The sequence below is a fragment of the Salminus brasiliensis genome, chromosome 21 (assembly GCF_030463535.1).
Source record: "Salminus brasiliensis chromosome 21, fSalBra1.hap2, whole genome shotgun sequence".
NCBI lineage: Eukaryota > Metazoa > Chordata > Actinopteri > Characiformes > Bryconidae > Salminus > Salminus brasiliensis.
Genome location: NC_132898.1, coordinates 33546709 through 33565433, shown reverse-complemented (window position 1 = coordinate 33565433; position 18725 = coordinate 33546709). Strand labels below are relative to the sequence as shown.

General features: G+C 43.8%; 1 protein-coding gene across 5 annotated transcripts in view; it reads left to right on the top strand.

Annotated features, from left to right (window-relative positions):
• The window catches only part of plekhg5a (pleckstrin homology domain containing, family G (with RhoGef domain) member 5a), a 54717-nt gene extending 42040 nt beyond the window's left edge, over window positions 1–12677 (top strand). For 3 of the 5 annotated variants that reach the window (XM_072665661.1, XM_072665665.1, XM_072665663.1), the window contains 11 exons: window positions 1399–1560; window positions 2995–3090; window positions 3319–3519; window positions 4271–4381; window positions 5404–5553; window positions 5677–5814; window positions 5927–6046; window positions 6820–7068; window positions 7236–7366; window positions 7463–8518; window positions 11273–12677. In XM_072665661.1, coding sequence (XP_072521762.1) covers window positions 1399–1560; window positions 2995–3090; window positions 3319–3519; window positions 4271–4381; window positions 5404–5553; window positions 5677–5814; window positions 5927–6046; window positions 6820–7068; window positions 7236–7366; window positions 7463–8518; window positions 11273–11282 — 2424 coding nt within the window. In that variant the 3' untranslated portion in view covers window positions 11283–12677. Of the gene's footprint in view, window positions 1–1398; window positions 1561–2994; window positions 3091–3318; window positions 3520–4270; window positions 4382–5403; window positions 5554–5676; window positions 5815–5926; window positions 6047–6819; window positions 7069–7235; window positions 7367–7462; window positions 8523–11272 lie in introns of those variants that run through there. The other 2 variants (XM_072665662.1, XM_072665664.1) reach the window with 1 other exon arrangement.
• Window positions 12678–18725: the final 6048 nt, after the last annotated feature.

Genomic DNA, 18725 nt, shown 5'->3' with positions numbered 1-18725 from the left:
ACATGCAGGATCTCCTACTAGATGTGTCTTGTTTGGTAACATAGGGGGAAACCTGCGCAACTCTCGTGCCCAAAGTGCATTTATGCCTGCGGGCAGACCCAGGAGGACGCGCTCGGTGGCAGAGGTCATGTCCTGCTCTCTTTGTGTCAGCCTGGCTTCTGTTAATGGCCTGACGTTGGTCCGGTGTGGACAACAATGCCTCCTGTGTGGTGTGCACGGCCCAAGGAGCTTTTAAAAGGTGCCTGGGGAGTTTTTCTTTGTGCAATAAACAGTGCCGTACACAATGAGGTGGTCCTCTGAGTCAGACATGGTGTATGTTCTTACAGCCGTACACCACTGCCCTCAGGACATGAAGTTGGGTTATCTCTTATGGCTAATGCTGTTTAGATTAGAGCAGTTTGCATGTCTGTCTGATAAAGGTATAGGCAAGAATCTGTCAGAGATGGGATGAATTAGTGATGGTGGTGAGCCTAGTGAAACAACATTAATGAAAGCCAAGGTGTATTTGTGGAGGATATGTATATTATATACAAAATTTTAATTCTTTATATTAATTTAATTCTTGGTCAGAATAAGTGTTCAAACATAAATCTTTAATTTTAAATAATAATTGTTGTATAAATGTATGAGAGTGGTTTCTGAAATCAACACTGTGTCTCAAATATATATAAACACACTTGGATTAACTCTTATCTCTTAACTTCCTGCTAGTGATCATGATGGGCTACAGCTGGTAGCTTCTCTGCAGCCATATAAAAATGGTCTGGTTGACAGCACTAGTTTGGAACACACAGTATAGTGGGAAAGTCCAGAGCCCTGAGCAGATCTGAGAAGGGTGATTATAAATCTACAGACGTCAGGATCGTCTCTTCAGTTCGAACAGCTGTCCGTAAGAACAGGATATTCGCCACGGTCTGGAAGAAGACCCAAACTCTCACCCTCAGCTTTAACCCCAAGAACACTGGACCAACTGTTAAGCTTAGTGGAACACTAATGGATGCTCCCACAGGAAATGCCCCCCCCCCCTCCACAGGAAACGCCTTTGCGCAGAATTATTGTTTTGTCACTCAGAAAAAGAACAGTTCAAAGAAATGATTCATTTTTAATTTTCCTTTTTCATTTTGCTGCAGTTATCAGCTGGGTGATTGGACTTGGTTTGTCTCGGCCTGCAGTCTTGCAGATGGTGGTGGTAGTTTTAAATTCTTGGTATAGAGCGTTCACAGATTTCTTCGACTTATTCGGTTAGTGGTTGGTTTTCTGAGAAATGGGTCAAAATGATGTTTCATGGTAATGAACTATGTTGCAGAGGCAGCCGATAAAGCGCTGAAGTGTTCCTCTAAGACTGACAGTGCAGACACTAGGATCTGATGGAGTCTCTCTCTCTCTCTCTCTCTGCAGGAGTGTGACCGTGTGGAACAGTTGCAGAGCAAACTTCACTCCTACACTGTGTTCGGACTGCCCAAGATGCCCCAACAGCTCTCCTTCCACAGAGATTCCTGGGAGGAGGAACCTAATCTGGAACTAGAGGAGAGCTGGAAAATGTTACTGGAGAACCCTGAGGTAGATAGACACACACACACACACACACACACACACACACCACTGTCTTCTTTTAAGGTAATGTTCAACAAGCAGCACTCTGAATTCTACACTGACCTTTACACAATATGAACTGGACCACAGACTTAACGGAGTGTTGTTCTGATGGTTGACGCAGACAGAAACCGAGATAACGGGGAAATTTACAGCCCTGCAGTCCGCCACGTTACAGCTTCTCTTTCTCACTTGCGTGAATGACACTCGCTGGGATACCTGTGGCGAAGCACATAGGATCCGTTTTCATGATCATGCGTTTATGACGTTATGACCCACAGTAAACACCAGATTAAAGCCCTGCTCGGGTTTTCTGGAGGGAGAACAACTTATTTCATGGTAGTAATCAGTGGTGGATTGAAGAGTTTAGTGCTTTAAATTTATGTTTGTGTGTGTGTGTGTGTGTGTGTGTGTGTGTGTGTGTGTGTGTGTGTGTGTGTGTTTGGATCCAGCTGCATCGTGGAGATTGGATTGGTTTAGATGTTTTAGTTTGGTTGTCTACACCCTAGACAGCAATCTACAGCTATTATGGCTTGCTGGAATCTGTAGCTGTCGTATGATGTCCATCTGTCAGCCCAGCACCAGCAAACAGTACATTTAACTTTGCCCTGGTTCTCAGCACATTCTTTATGGGGATTGGATCTGACAGTGTAGCTAACTGTTTGGTATACTGTTGGCTTTAGAAGTGGACAAGCTCATTTCACAACTGAATACAGAAATTGCCGTCATACTGGAATCAAATGCTTTGATGGCTTATCTACATGTGGGGTATACATGTACATCTCAATTACTTGATACTCCAGTGCTCAAACCTGCCGTGGTTGATTTGGAATAAAGGGGAAAATCGTGTAGGGATGGGCAATATAGTAAAATATGATATTACAGTATTTAAAGACATTTTTCACAGTAAACAGTATTTATTGTGGGAGTAGTGGCAGATCTATATACAACGCATCTAAATGTGCAGACTCCATCCACTTCACCGTGACTAAAATACACTCTTTGTAATGAAATGGTCAGTCTGCTGTGTATATTGTGTACCACGTTAACATACTGTAGCTTGACCCTGTTATTTAGGTCATTTAATGAAACAAGCTGGGTTTTTATGATGGGCTCACACACATTCAACATCTCATTATAATAAATTATTAAAAATATTCTCAGAATATGGCTGTTGCATGAAACCGTATCACCATCGTTAAGCTAGGGCTAGAATGTGGACTGGGTTCATGCTGATTTGGGGGGTGTGAATATAACGAGTCAAGGCCGTTACGTTTTGGAATTGGCCTGTGTTTCACAGCTGTGTTTGAGGTTCATTTACCAAGCTCTGATTATTCAGCTATTCCAAGCTAAACACAGTCTCCTCATGCAGTCTGCAATATTCCTCTTTCTTTTACACAGAGGCTGCCGAAGCGACAGTGCCACCAGCAGGAAGCTATTTGGGAGCTGCTGCAGACCGAGTCAGACTACATTAAGAAATTGCACGTCATCACGGATGTAAGCTCGACTGTGGGGAAAGTGCTGACAGAGGAATATTGGATTACACTTCACACTAGAACGCTGTAGCCTGCAGTAGCCTGTCCCTGTAATCAGTTCAGACACTCAGTTAACAGTTGAGCTTCAGCTGTCAGGTTTCTAATTTAATGCCAGGCTGCTTGGCTTTAAGCACTCATTAACCTGTGTGTGTGTGTGTGTGTGTGTGTGTGTGTGTGTGTGTGTGTACAGTTGTTCCTCTGCGGGCTGTTGAACCTGCAGGAGAGTGGGCTGCTGACTGAGGTTGAACCGGCTCGTCTCTTTGGGAACATTCAGGAGATCGTTCTGCTGCACACTTCACTGTGGACCGAGGTCCTGCTGCCCGTGCTGGAGCGGGCCAGACAGAACCACACCCTGCTCGACCCTGTGGACTTGCAGCAGGGCTTCAGCACTGTGAGTGTACACATACACAGGCTCCTTTCACACTCAATGGCATTGCTCTGCTTTGTCTCGTGAAAGTTCTCATAACCGCTGTTGTTAAATACAACAGCCCATTCACTTCAGCCCAATAACTATCTGTCCAAATGTTTGTGGACACTTCTTCTAATGAATGCATTCAGCTACTTTAAGCTGCACCCATTGCTGACACAGATGTACAAATGCACACACACAGCTTGTCTAGTCCCTGTAGATTAGTACTGCCAATAGAATAGGACTCTCTGGAGCAGATCAACATCATGACCCTATTGGCTCCATGCTGCCTAATGCCTGGTGTGGACTAGAGGGGTATAAAGCCCCCCAGCATTGAGGAGCTGTGGAGCAGTGGAGGAACTGTGTTCTCTGAAATGATGGTGGAGGAGCTCCATCCAGTACTTTTGGAATGAGGTGGGATGGTGATATCTTTTAACTCAATGTAATCAGATCCTCATAGCAATGCTTCAAGTCTTCTTCTCTGGACAGTAGAGACAGTTACTCCAACAAACTCTCTCAAACAACTTTTTGATCAACACTCTTGATCGCAGAAGAAACAGTGAATGAACAGGTGTCCCAATACCTTTTCATTTTGAGATGCAAGTCAATACATTTCAAGACAGCCTACAAACTAGTGCAGATTACATTTCTGTAATGCAAGAGACCTAGATATACCTCTATAAGGCTAAGTAAGTGTGTGTGTGTGTGTGTGTGTGTGTGTGTGTGTGTGTAGTTCAGTTACAGATTTAAGCCCTACATCCGTTACTGCATGGAGGAGGAGAGCTGTATGGAGTACATGCGCACTTTACTGAAGGACAACGAGCTCTTTAGGATCTATGTGACGGTGAGTGGCTTATAATAATCACAAGTGCCATTAAATTCAACATGTGTCAAACAGCTGTTCTGATGAGTCCTACATTGCATTTGACCTTTTCTAATTCCCAACAAAGGTTCTGCACTGTTCTCTACACCCTTCCTCCAGTGTATGTCAGAACCTGTCATAGAACAAAGCCACATACTGGCTGGAGAGAGAGGTCTTTGAGGACTAAATAAAAGCTCTTGGCATTAACACACCTCTCAAGATTTATGTGGCACATGTGTAAGAACCCTTAGTATTACTTTTTTATTAAAAGCCGCCTCTACTGAGCACAATAACCAGCAGCAAATAGAAGCGGTAAGCTCTAAATGGTTGGCTTGTGTCCCTGCAAGGGCTGTTTAGTCATCACAGGTCCTTATATAGAACCCAGTTGGTGGCTGTTTTCATTGTTGATGTGGTACAGAGCGAGAACGTGGCGAGACTAGACGTATTCTCCAGTTCAGGAAGTTTGTATATTTATTGTTGTGGTCCAGACACTCCAGCTCCATCGATGAAGGCTCGTTTTGCTTTCGTCTTGTGTGGTTATGCTGGAATGTCGGATTTTCTGAGTTCCAATTAGGCAATTTTAACTGGAACCCCCAGACAAGTGGGATTTCCTACTCGGAAAGTTGGGAGAGCCTCAGCAGCCCAAAATTCAAGATGGCTGCAGCGCACTTTCGCAGTAGTAAAAGCAGTAGTGTTATACGGCTTATTAGCACGTCTATCTATCTGTGGACGTCTTTCCATGATGAGTGCGTTATCAACCACTATGACTAACAGTGCTAACCTAAGGTATAAAAAGTGTTTTTTGGTATTTTGGTTAAATTCACTCTAAAACAGCAGTAAAGGATCATCAAACCAGCTGTGGTTTAGCTAACTGTGTTTTGGAAATGTGTACAGTTATTATGCGGTGTATGGAACACAGCATTAGTGGAAGCATTTACAGCACCAGTCTACTGGTACTGTTCTGTGGCTGAAGGCCAGACTGTGTTTTGACTGATCTTTTGCAGTGGGCGGAGACTCATAAGCAGTGTAGCCGACTAAAGCTGACTGACATGCTAGTGAAGCCTCACCAGAGACTTACCAAGTACCCACTGCTCCTGAAGAGTGTGCTGAAAAAAACTGATGACCAGGCGGCACGAGAGGCCATCACCAGAATGGTAAGATCTGATGTCTGTCTGATTTCTGTCCAATCAGTCGACCCCATCCGAAACCCTATTCAGTCTGGGTTGGTTTAAACCTCCAGAGCTACTATAACATTTTCCACCCCATTTTTACTTCAGATTGCTGCAGTGGAGGGTTTCATCAACAGCGTGGACTCTCAGATGAGGCAGCGAGAAGAGAAACAGAAGTTGGCGGCTATCGCTAGCCGCATCGAGGCCTATGAAGCTGTGGAAGGTGCTAGCGAGGAGGTAGAAAAGGTGAGATGACTTGAACCAGTTCGGCAAGAATTCTCACACCTGCCAAGCCTTAACCCCAATAAGTACTGGAAAAAGGGTACACTGACCATCTGAGCTCTTCTTTAACCCGCAGATCCTCAGGGAGTACAATCAGTTTGACCTGACTGCTCCAGTGATGGGCGCTTCACCAGAAGAGACACGGCAACTTCATCTGGAAGGAGCGCTGAAGATGAAGGAGGGAAAGGAGAGCAGGGTGAGAAATCTACCCATTCCATCCAGTTCATGATAAGAAATCCCTCCAATCTAAATGAATGGACTTAATCTTCTCACTGGATCCAGTCTTAAAATTACTAGACAATCATTGCATTGGGGAGATGAACACTGATGGCACAGTTCTGTGATCTGGCAGATTCAGTATCTATGATTGGCTGACTTCTACAAGACAAAGTGACTAATAGCAAATAGACAGTGCAGCATGCCATGGTCAAGTTATCTGAATTCAGAACTGTCCATACCCAGGTCCAGTGTGCAGATAATTCTGTACAATCTCCATAGCCTGGGTCCGTTCCCCATTGCCCAACATTACCCATGAAATTATTCAGGTTTCTCTGAAGCTATGGGCTTTGATGGCAGTGGTGGTGGAACGAGCTTCCCCTGGGTGTCCGAACGGCAGAGTTACTCGCTGACTGAAGACCCTCCTCTTGGTTAAGCTCTGGTTCTTTAAGGGTTTTTGAGTAAAGGAACTGGTTCTTTACCGAACCTTGAACACTCAGAACCCTTTGCATGATTAACCCTTTATGCTCTGGGACTTTTATTACACCATAAGGATTACTAATCGGTAGCTTCATGCAAACCAATGCAAACTGGAGTCTTTCTGGAGATGCTGTTTGTTGTGGTTGCGTTCTGACTGAGAATGACTGGAACTCAAACCCGAGTCTTAACAATAGGACGCAGCCATCTGTGCATATTAACATTCTCTGTAATTCTTCCTCCCTTGGTCATTCCTCTCTCCCTCTCTCTCTCCAGATGGATGTGTACTGTTTCCTGTTCACGGACGTGCTGTTGATTACCAAGCCGGTGAAGCGCGTTGAGAAGGTGAAGGTGATTCGGCAGCCGCTAGTCATTCAGAACGTGGTCTGCAGAGAGCTGAAAGACCCAGGGGCCTTCCTCCTCATCTACCTCAATGAGTTCCGCACTGCTGTGGCCTCCTATTGCTTCCAGGCTAACAGCGCCACGCAGGGACGCAGCTGGGTGGAGGCCGTTTACAACGCTCAGGTGCTTGTTCAGAAAGTTAGCCTTTCTTACCTGTACTCAACAAGCCACCGACAAATATAGGTAGCACCAAGTATAGCGTAATGCAGAGCTGTCCGGGCAGTAGAAACAAAATCCTGGGGAGGATCAATAATTAAAAATATATATTTTTTTGTTTTTTATTCTTTCAGAATCAACTTGAGAAGCTTCGTTCTGAGTCGCGGAGGGACGAGCGAGAGGAAGAAGAGGAGGACGAGACCGAGAGCAGCATGTCCACATCCAGTTCTCCTTCTCTACAGCATAAAGAGCCACTAGGCAAGAGGTAAAGCCTTAAGCCTGTATTCTGAATGGCTTGATAAATTTAGGCCATTTATAGACGTATTAGCATTCTAATGGACATCCTTTGTCTTCTCCAAAGCCTTTCCCTCTCGCCCAGCCACTCTGACGGCTCCACAGAGACCCTCTCGGTAGTTGCAATGGACGAGCACGATGAGGTCAGGTCCTCGTTGCCCCTGGAGACAGAGCAGGCATCTCTGAGAAGCTCTCTGCACTCTGATTCGTCGAGCCCACGGGACTCGCTTTCCACCAACGATGGCCGAGCTCTGGAGGGGCTGGGCGATCTGGTTGCCATGGAGCTGGATTCAGAGAGTCGCTCTCTGTCTATAGACAGTGCCTATGGAACCCTCTCCCCCGAGTCGCTGATCGTTGAGCTGGAGCTGAAGGGAGTGGTGGAGCAGAGCGAGGGAGAGGAGACGGACACGTGGGAAGAAGAGGAGGCTTTTGAGGAAGATGATGGTGATGACGCTGATGCTGATGATGATGACGACGATGATGATGCGGATGAAGAGGACTCCACAGCCTGGAACGGCTCTCAGGTCACTGTTAACGAGTCCTGTGTCTTGGATGACCGTTCTAATCTTCAGGAGGAGCTGGTGGAGGAACCAGAGGAGACCGAAGACTTGACTAACTCCACTCAGGATACGCGATGTCGCTTGCTGACGTTGCGCCGCCGTTTGCCCGTCCAGCCTCGTCCAGACTACTTGCAGCACTTTGCCCTGAGGTCACGATCCGAGGATGACCTGCTCCAGCGCCTCGCTGCCCCACCGCACTCAGGAGTGACCTGGAGCAACCGGAGCAAACGCAGCATGAGCAAGAGCCTGTCTCAACTGTCCAAACAGGCCATGTACAACAACGAGGGGCAACAGGGGGAGCAGGGGGAGCCGCTCCAAAACTCAGATGTTTTGTCAGGCAAAGTCATGACCACTCTGAGACGAGCGGAGACTTTGCTGGTACACAGGGCTCTCAGCTGCCCTAATGGCCAGGTCGAGGGTGGAAGAACATCACCCCCTGGCTCTTTGGAGGGAAAGTGTGACACAGAGGCGTCGCAGCAGCATCATCCGCATAGGAAGCTGACCAGGGCCCAACTGCAAAGGATACGCACCACCATGGTGCTCAACTCTACACTCACTGCCTCGTAAGTTTCCTTAATACCAATTCCATTTATACACCATGTCTTAAACTGCAGTGATGGTCATGTATCTTATCTTTGTATCTTCAGAACAGCAACTGATCAAGTTTCTTTCTAATAAAGTATGGCTTATGACGATCTTCCCAAAGTCTAATACATGTCACCAGTACTGCTCTCATCTCTGTGTGCAATGGGTGGTCCTAAAAGTGGATCGGGTTTATATTAGCGTACCCCTGACCAATCACAAGGCTAACATGGTTCCACCCTCTTTTTGAGTCTGAGCAACCTGGAGAGCTAAACATGAACATGGCAAGCTCCAGCTCGAGCCATGACTGACTCCCTCACACCCAGCACAACACTAAAGTTTCGTTAGCCAGTGATAGAGGGCTGTCAGTCATGCATGTTCATTAGAATAGACCACGCCCAGACCATTCTCAGAGAGGTCTGATGATGCATTTTGGCAATTTTCATATTTCATTTTGTAACGTTTCTATTGGTCCATTCATCCTGAAACTGCCAGGTTCAAAAGTGGAAAACGGCACAAATGGAGATACAAGATTTTGCTATTATAGTCCAACAATGTCAAAGACAAGACCACCACATTCACCATTGGTGGTGACCATGAGCACACTTGTCCGGAGCAGTGGTGAGGGAGGGTTAAGGGTCTTGCTCAAGTCCAGGAATCAAACCCAGACCTTTATTTACAGCTTTTCAAACAGGGTAAATAAATGAGGCTGTGTAGCAGAGCATGCAGTCTGTGCTCTACCTAGTACACCTGTTCTTACACTACTCCTTGTTTTACCATGCCATACACACACACACCCTCCTAAGCCCCAATTAGCTAACATTAGTAAAGTCTCCATTCCAGACATGTGCTATCAGCATCCTGCACCCACCAGCTCCAGCTGCAGTCCTACTGCAGTCATGTCAACACTAAACATTAAGAGGTGGCCTCTTAAAGCCCTGTAGCCGTTCCAAACGACCTGCTGATGGATTGTTTCTGCCCAATCTGACATCAAAGCCCGGGGTCATTGTCTGCACATGCGGTCACTGTGTGACCTTTCATAACAAGAACTTATTATCAGCCTGGTTTTTGTTGTTACTTTTTTTGTTGTTGTTTTTTTTACTCTCCATCGGCTGGTAAGGTGGCAGCTGCTTGTGCTTTTTATTTTTTTTTACATAATGCCTGACCGAGCGAGAAACTGTGACCTCAGCCCTGCTCCCAGCAAGGCCTGAGATAGGCAGGCTCCATTGTCTCGCAGCCTGTGGGAAGCTGGCATTTCAGCGTCCAGGCTTTTGTCTCGCTCGTCTTTTATCTGACGATCTGAGTCTCCACCCTGAGTTATTAAGGAGCTGCGGTGTGGTCTTGGTAGACCATTAGAGAGAACGTCTGGATTTCCCTGGTATTTTGAGTCTATTTTTGGCAGATGTTAGGGGCCAGAGAGGTTGCGTATTGTCTTTTTGGTTTCAGCTGGAGCGTTGTGTAACAATGTGAAATAAGTCCTGGATCTCACTACGTTTGATTAGTACAATTAAGCCCCTGATCGATTCCCCTGATAGGATGTCATTGCATTCGAAATGTATATTTGGCCACAAAGTTGAAAAGCTAATTTCGGAAAGTTTAATTTTCTTGACCTCTGTAGGACGTTCTTTTGAATCTGGAAATTTCTGAAAAAGAGCTGTTCTGCATTTCTGTGGGGGCTCAGTTGGGACAGTGTGTTACAGTTGACTCTGCTGTGTTCTGGCTGTGTGGCGCTCTCACTGTCAGACCTCCTATACACCAAGCAGCTGTAATGCTCACTAAAAATCTGAGAAACTTTGAGAAGAACCAAACTGTGATGTTCTAGACAATGACTGGATCAGAACATCTCCAGAACATCAGGCAGGTCTTGTGGGCTGTTAGTAGTGTTAAGTAGGGGTCAGTACCTAACAAAAAGTGATCCAACCGCTGACCAGGTCATGGGCACAAGTCAGGTCTGGAACTGCAATGTTTAATTTATCTGCCTAAAATATTTTTTGTTGGACAAATCAGATCACAAGGAGGATCTACACAATATTAGGCCATTCAAGGCATTTTTTAATGGTATGGCTGATCGGTGTAGGCTTCAAAATGGTGGAATGTTCCCACCACCATAATACAATGATCTAGGAGAGATTATCTGTTCATGACACCAGATTTAGGAGACATTTCCCACACCATTACACCACCTGCACCAGCCTGGACTGTTCACACAAGGGTTCATGGATTCCTGCTGTTGGAGCCAGATTCTGACCCTACCCTCTGGGTTCCTCAGCAGAGATCCAGATTCATCAGACCAAAGCTGTCCAGTGTTCTAGTGACAGAAGTGGAACCCGACGTGGTTCCTCTGCTGTTGGAGCTCTGTATCCTCCTCAAGGTTGGAGGTGCTGTTCATTCTGAGAGGCTCCTCTGCTCTCCTCAGCTGTACAGAGGGGTTATCTGAGCTCCTGTAGCCTTTCTGTCAGCTCCAACCAGTCTGACCCTTCTCTGCTGACCTCGGTTTCCTGGACTGCCGCTCACTGGATGTGTTTTCTGTATTGAGCCTCTTTTGAGTACAGTTTCTCCCCACGTTCTGAGGGCTGGTGTAAACGTTACCTGAAGCTGCTTGATTTTATGCATTGAACTGCTGTCACGTGATTGGCTAATTGGACATTTGCATTAATGAGAGGGTGTTGGGTGTTTGCTGTATGGTTATTAATTGGCTCAGTGTACTGACTTTGTATTTGTCTGCTCTTTTCCAGGGAGGTATAGTGTCTGAGGAAACTGAGGCAAGCCATTAGCTGGTCTATTGGTGGTCTGCATAGTCGCAACGTCGCCGTCAACAGTATCAACAGCAGGGATCTCCATAGCTGTCCAGGATGAAGAGGACTTGAGTAAGATGGATCTCAGTGGAACTTCCAGCAGCACATCACTGAAAACCCAGTGACCATAACTTGACACATCAACGATAACGTACTTCCAAAGACTTTTTTTTTTACCAGTCTTGTTTGAAGATAATTCCTGATCGTAGAAGAGAAAACTTGCAGGACACTAAGAAAGTGGAAAAGGACTGTTTGTACGCTGTAGCAGCAAATCCACACTATTGAAGGGCTACAATATGTTCCTGTCTGGAACCATCAGAACCGAGCTGTCCATCAAGGCTGTTAAGATGAAAGCATTGTATGTTCTGTTGAAGCCTTCACCTCCAAAGCCTAATAGTGTATCAGCAGGTTCACATGTCTATGAAGGCAGTATTCCAGGTGATCTCGCATCACGTAGCTTGCTGTAAGTTTAGTTGATGTAGTTTAGAGGATGTTCTGCTAGATTTGTGCCTCAGTTGAAACGTACATTCCATTGTGAGCTGCAGAAGTTCAGGAGGTGAGGTGAAGTCCTGTGCTGACAGGTTTATTTGGGTTGTGAGAGCTCAGACTTTCTTTTTCTTAAATCCTCCTTCTCGATCCGGGACGACAGCCGCTCTTCTTCTTTGCTTCAGATTTAAGGGCACTTCAAACACAGATCACAGATCAAATCTGAAGATGAAGAACACGTGGATACACATGGTGCAGCATTTACATTTCTTGGAGATGACCTCCATTGTGAATGTGCAGAGTCAGGGGCGGAAGTGTTATACTGCCCCCTGCAGGCCATGTGAGTGTAGTGTGATTCACCCACCTAACAATAAAAATAAACCGTAATCATCCAGAATGATCACATCGTTGACCAGAAACCAACCAACCAATAATGAGGAGAAACATCTCGCTTTGGTTTCATTCAGACTATACAGCCCTAAAATAACAACAGCTTACGTCATAAAGAAACGTGAGGAATTCGAGGGCGTATTTGTGAGTCACCTTTTGATCAGAAGCCACAATAATCAGCTTGCATGGGTTTGCTTTTTGTTTAATGTATTGTAAATATAATATTTATTGAGGCTTCTTTGTTTTATAGTTAAAAAAATCTTTCTATTGTTAATTTTCATTTGTTTTTCATCATTGTTTGAAATATCAAAGGGTAGCATTGTTTATTTACCTTTCTGACAGTGGACTGATGAAAAATAAGGGCTGAATCTACGTCCCTTTGTCTTCGGTTTTGATCTTTATCAGTTTACAGCTGGTATACATCCTACTGCAATGACTTCCAAATAAAATGATAAAGCTGCCAAACGTCCTGCTGTTTACTGTGCTACTTCTTGCCGTAATGCGTTCATTCTCTTAAAAACGAACAATTAAAAAATATATTTGTATATATATCTGGGGTTTTTATCTATTAACCTGTAAGAGTTCAGGTTTTCAGCTTAAATCACAAACATCATGAATAAGGTCCTGAACAAGTGCTAAAATGTGACAAATTAAATGCATAATTCAGGACAAGTGAGGGTGGATGATGGTCTGAAGGTCCCTCATAATGAAGAGACAAATTGTCTCTAAAAAATAATTTTACATTCCTCTAACCTAAAGAGCACTTGAACCAGGCACAGGACCGTCCATCCCAGTGATTTTTTGAGTGGTTTCTTTAAGGTTCTGGATAGAAGAAGGTTCTGATCAACAAAGCTCACACTAATAGAGCTGAACTGGGTAGTAGTTATTTCACCAAATTCCCAAGAGGACAATAGAGCTCCTTTAAAAGCAGCATCAGTTTTTAAAAGGATTCTGTTCATTTTCTGACACAAGCTGCAAAAATGAACTTGAGAATCAAACCAATGACCAATAAAATAATAATAATAATAATAATAATGAATCATTAAATAAAACATAATAATTACTGTAAATGATCTCCAAAAATATTTTTAGATTTTGAAAGATTTCATCTTTATTGTTTGAAACAGTTCATTCTAAAATCTTGGAACTAATGTAATTGTTCTAACAGTTAAAATTTAAGATTACAATATCATTTAACTAAACCTTTAATAACTACATTTTAATAAATTTAAGCTTTTATGAACTGATTAATTTAATGAACATGATTTAGTAAAGAAGGAGTGTAACAGAACTATTTTGGGTTACTGCCACCAAAATGATCTGCTTCTTTTAATTTAGTCTGTTTAGTCTATATTAAGACTTTTATTATACTAAATATAAAGAACAGGGTTCACCATATTAAAATGATCAAATTCAACCAAGAAGCTTCAAATATGGGTTTTCCACTTTTTCAGCCCGTTAGTAAAGTCAGTACCAGTAATCTGGAGCAGAAGTTCTGATGGTAATCTAACAGAACAAGAATCTGGGTCTGAACTTCTAATAATGAGTCAACAGAACTTCAGTGTTCTCACAGTTCTACTGCTCCAAGTTCAGACGCTGAATTCTGTTTACAGTGTTTACAGTGTAGAGATCTGGGTTTCAGACGTTTTAAAGAACAGAAGAGTGTTCAGTCCGTTAGCACGGCTGTGCTGGTAAAGCTGTGGGACAAGTTCATGCTTTACTTCCCTTTAAAACCATCTGCAAATTATTATACATGTTCAGCAGATTGACGTTTACAGAGTACTGGATAAATAGAGTCTGGCTGATAGCAGGCATATGGAAGTAGTCAGGGAGGACCCCATCCTGCCAAGGATCAAGTCCCCTGTCAGCAGGAATTAAAAACTTTGAGCAAAGAAAATATTAAATTAATCCATAACTGATTCAGTTTCTGCATACGTCTAGGCAGCTGAACATAATGTGATCTCCCCTTTAACCACCAGGGGGCAGTAATGCTCTATTCCTAGCCTTGGCTCATGTTGTGGGCTTTAAGAGGCTGCCAGGAAAACCAAAGCTGAGGTCATGAAAACCAGCCTTTTACTGACCAGTAAAAGATCAGCCCGAAACAGTGGACCTAACGTTTCTGCTGAGCACCAGGCCCAGAGACGTTGCCCCTGTAAAAGGCCCATCCTAGGATCCCAGCATTTTCAGTTTTTCCACTGAAGTCAAATAATTTTAGGAGAGTTTATGTAGCAACATTCGCTCAGTGAGAGTGTTCACCAAACTGTTGCATTCTTCTTCTGTCAGGTTTTTCTGGGCTTTTACTGGAGCTTCTGTCTGTGTTTGTTTGTTTCAGGGGGCTTGTCTCATCAGACTGCTCTCTAGAAGGTGAAATCCATGCTGGCTTCAGGTCTGTTGATTGTCGTTCTGCTGTTAAAGACTTGTTTTTGTCTTCCTGCACGATGAAGTTCCTCTAGATCAGACTGGATGGGTTTCTCTGTGAGCTGCTTAACAGAACTGTTCCTATTCCTTTCATAATTCATTCTGCTGCTTCCATCATCAGTCATCAGTTACATCATCAATAACGATCAGTCAACCTGGTCCAGAACAGCCACAGAAGCTCACGCCATGACAGTACCTCCACCATGGTTGAAGGATGACCAGATTCTTTCTTTTTCCACATTTTGGTCTTTTAATCACTTCAGAAGAGGCTAATCTTCTCATCAGATCCAGATCTTTTATGTCTCTCATTTCTTCTCCTTCATGAATTCCAGTCTGACCCTCTGTCTCTTTTTTATCTCTTGGTATGGCTTCTATATTTCAGCTCTCGAAGTTTTCTTTGAACGGTAGATCGTAAGACCTTCAGCGCTGCCGTGTGGACTGTCTGCTTTTCTTCACAGCTCACACAACGTTCCTGCTACCATCTGCTGTCGGCTGACCTGTTTAATGTCTAGTTTGTGGTTTTATCAATAGCTCTGATTAATATTCCCTCTTTTCTCAGCTCAGCAACTCTGGTCTTCATGCTGGTTTATCCTTTTTCACAACAAATGCATTCTTCACTGGTAGAACCCAGACTGGAGCCAGCAGTGGACATTCAGAGCTCTTCATTGTTTAGACAGTTGGTCTAACAGGACACACCTGGTCAAGAAGAGACACCTCTCTGTTGGATATCCACTATTTCTGCTCAGATCACTCTAAACTATTCACCACACCAACATGTAGAGTCCAGGGAGGACTATAGGAAAATATGGAGTGGTAAATGCTGTGTTTTTATTTACATTAAACATTCAAATTTTAAGTAGGGAGAATTTTCCATGATTTGGTCCCTTTAAACCTTCATCATTCTTCCACTGACATCTCTGCATCATGCGTGGCCTGTCTGATGTACAAAGTAAAGGACATTCCCTACATACGCCGTGTCCTGAGCTGCTTTTTGAAAAATATGTCCTGATCAGAGAGGGAAGATTTCCTGAGTGTTTGGGGCAGGAAAGCAGAAGGATTCCTCTCCAGGCCTCCTGGATTTCACTGAGTGCTGACACAGGCTACCAGGGCGGTTCTGGGGTGTGCACTCTTCTAGCGTTAGTGCTCGGTGGGCTCACACGTCCCTGCTAAAGTCACTCAGCAGAGAACAGACAGATCTTGGCAGCTCGGAGAGCCAGCAGAGGAAGAGCAGTCTCCCGATGGCCTCATGTTTATTTGCTCCCTGGAGTTTTATTTGAAGGGGGGCGCTGAGTCTGCACTATCTGCAGCTAGCCCAGTCCACTTCTGGCCTGTAAACACAGCATACCCGCTAACCTGAGGACACTGATATTCTCACAATATGTGGTCAGTGCTCAGGTTAGAAAACAGGATTACAGGCGAGATTACTGAACCTGGTATTTGTCTTTGTAATTAGTATTGTACTCGCTGTGCATTTCATACTAATTACATGTTTAGCTGACTGTTGAGGGACTGCAGATGGACATTTGCTTGTTTGCTAGCCAGCTAATTCGAACCTTGACAAAAACTCAACATAAACTCAATTAAATAATAATAATAATAATAATATATTATAATAAAGCCGAAGTGTAAATATACAGAGCAACGTAAAGTAAAGTAGCTGGATTCTCAGTTTTCTGGGTTTTGTGGTGTGTGATTGGTAGTTTACATAGTTTAGCACAGTTATGGATGTTATGGTCAGATTTACAGGATAAGCATTTGGCAGTATATTTGCCTTTTGATGTCTGTAATAAGTACTTTTGACATTATGGATAAAAACAAGAAGTAAAATTAAACATTTTTGTGTAGAAATATAATTAATAACATTTTCCAGCATTTAGCCTCAATAATATTTGTACAATTCATCCAAAATGACTAATGTACAGTAACAAGGTAGAAATACTCCCACCCTTCTAATTAACATTGCAGAAAGTTGACGTCATATCAGTGATTCGGTCATCAGCCTCTTTTGAACCTACAATATTTCTGAAGCTCGGAGGATTCTCAGATTTCCTGCACTGGTAGATGTATGTCCTACTGAAACACGGTTTAGGCCTCTGATGATGTGCATCATTATTTTGTAGTCAGAAACGTGTGAATAAGAACTTCAGGTCTGAACAGATTTTCTTTGTAGGAACAAGTATTTACAGATAACTTACAGATCTCTGCTGTTACTTCAAATGAAATCTGTTCATGAACAAACCAACAGGAGTGCCAATGTCCAAACATATCCATAAATCTGACAGAGTGAGGTTCTAACTGAGCTAGTTCTAACAGATAAATCAGTGCACTATGTGTAAATCCCCCCAAAATAAATATGATTCTATGATTTTGACCCTAAAGCACAAGAGGAAACATCAGCCCAAACAGACTGAAATAGAATTCATTGAAATGTTTATTTGGTGAATCTGGAGCATAAAACCATTTAAGTTCATTCAGAACGGCACACAGACGCGTCCTCTACGCAGATTTATCATTTAAGCTTAAAATGCTGAAAATATGAAGCTGGAGTCTCTTGAGCCTACGTGGCTAAACGTGTGGTATGAGGAGGGACGTCTCGGATATCAACTAATAGGGGAAAGGAGAGCGAGGTGTGTCTAGGCTGAGGTGTGTGGACGAGGCTGGATGAAGAAGAAGGTGGATGGTGTAAAAAGATACGGCGGGAGTTTGCTTTGGCAACGTCTGAAAAAGTGAAATACAGGAGCAGCGGAAAGAAGCTCTTACACTAAGCTCTAAGTATGTGTCTGAAACTGCCCTACTCACTATGTAGTGCACTACGTCCCTGTTCCGCCACAGTAATGGTATCTGAAAATGTAGTGACGATTTTCAGTGCACTGTATCAATCCCACAATGCACTGTAATATATAGTGTACAAATGATGCACACTAAACAATACCCATAATCCATTGCGTTGTTTGGTTTGAAGATTCACGAGCAGCTTCTCAGAGGAAGACAACACAGTAATGAGGTCACTCACATAACCAGGCGTCCACAATCGGTCACTACCTTGTGGATTTCAGCTCCCTGTAACAGAGCAGTTACACATGTAGGGGACAGTGAACAGCGCACAGTTTCGGACACAGCTTCTAGCTTTAGGACTAAGATATGTAAATGACCTTTATTCTGTACCCATTAATACGAGCCTGCTACATATATCACTGCTACTGTACAAATCCTTTACTGCACTTTACACCTGCACATGCAACTCTACTGCACTCTCTAACTGCCTTTACTTAGCTGTCCTTTAGTGTATATTATACATATATATATATGGGTTTTTATTATGCATATTTTGTTACTATACTTACTCTCTTTGTTATATTGATATTTATAGGATTATGTAGCTAAATGGAGGAATTGTATTATGCAGTGGAACTGCTTGTTTCTGCTGTGCACATGACAATAAACTCTGAATCTTGAATCTGATCTTCATTTAAAAGCCATCTGCTCTGAAACACTCTTTATAACTTCGGTCTGAATGAGAGGAAGGAACTGGTGGAAATATGTCAATATTATTGGTGACATCACAAAGAATACCAATTCTAAACAGGCTGTTTTCTGCAGATATGGGCTGGGTGTGCATTATCAGTGTTTTCATAGCCCTACTAATTTATTGAATTTATTTAAAAAAGAAACTGAACTAGACCCTCTAAATCCTGAGGAGAGCTGGACCCTCTAAATCCTGAGGAGAGCTGGACCCTCCAAATCCTGAGGAGAGCTGGACCCTCTAAACCCTGAGGAGAGCTGGACCCTCTAAATCCTGAGGAGAACTGGACCCTCTAAACCCTGAGGAGAACTAGACCCCCTAAACCCTGAGGAGAACTGGACCCTCTAAACCCTGAGGAGAACTAGACCCCCTAAACCCTGAGGAGAACTGGACCCTCTAAACCCTGAGGAGATCTGTGCAGTCATAAGCAGGGTTCTTGCTGTGGAGGAGTATGGAGCATGAGTTAGGGGTTAAGAGTCTCAGGCAGTGGGTGGAGGAGCTGGGCGGTGGGTGGAGATGTTGGAGAGAGTTGAGGCTCCGGTAAACTTCAGCTTAGCAGAGCAGTGGGTGGGTTCA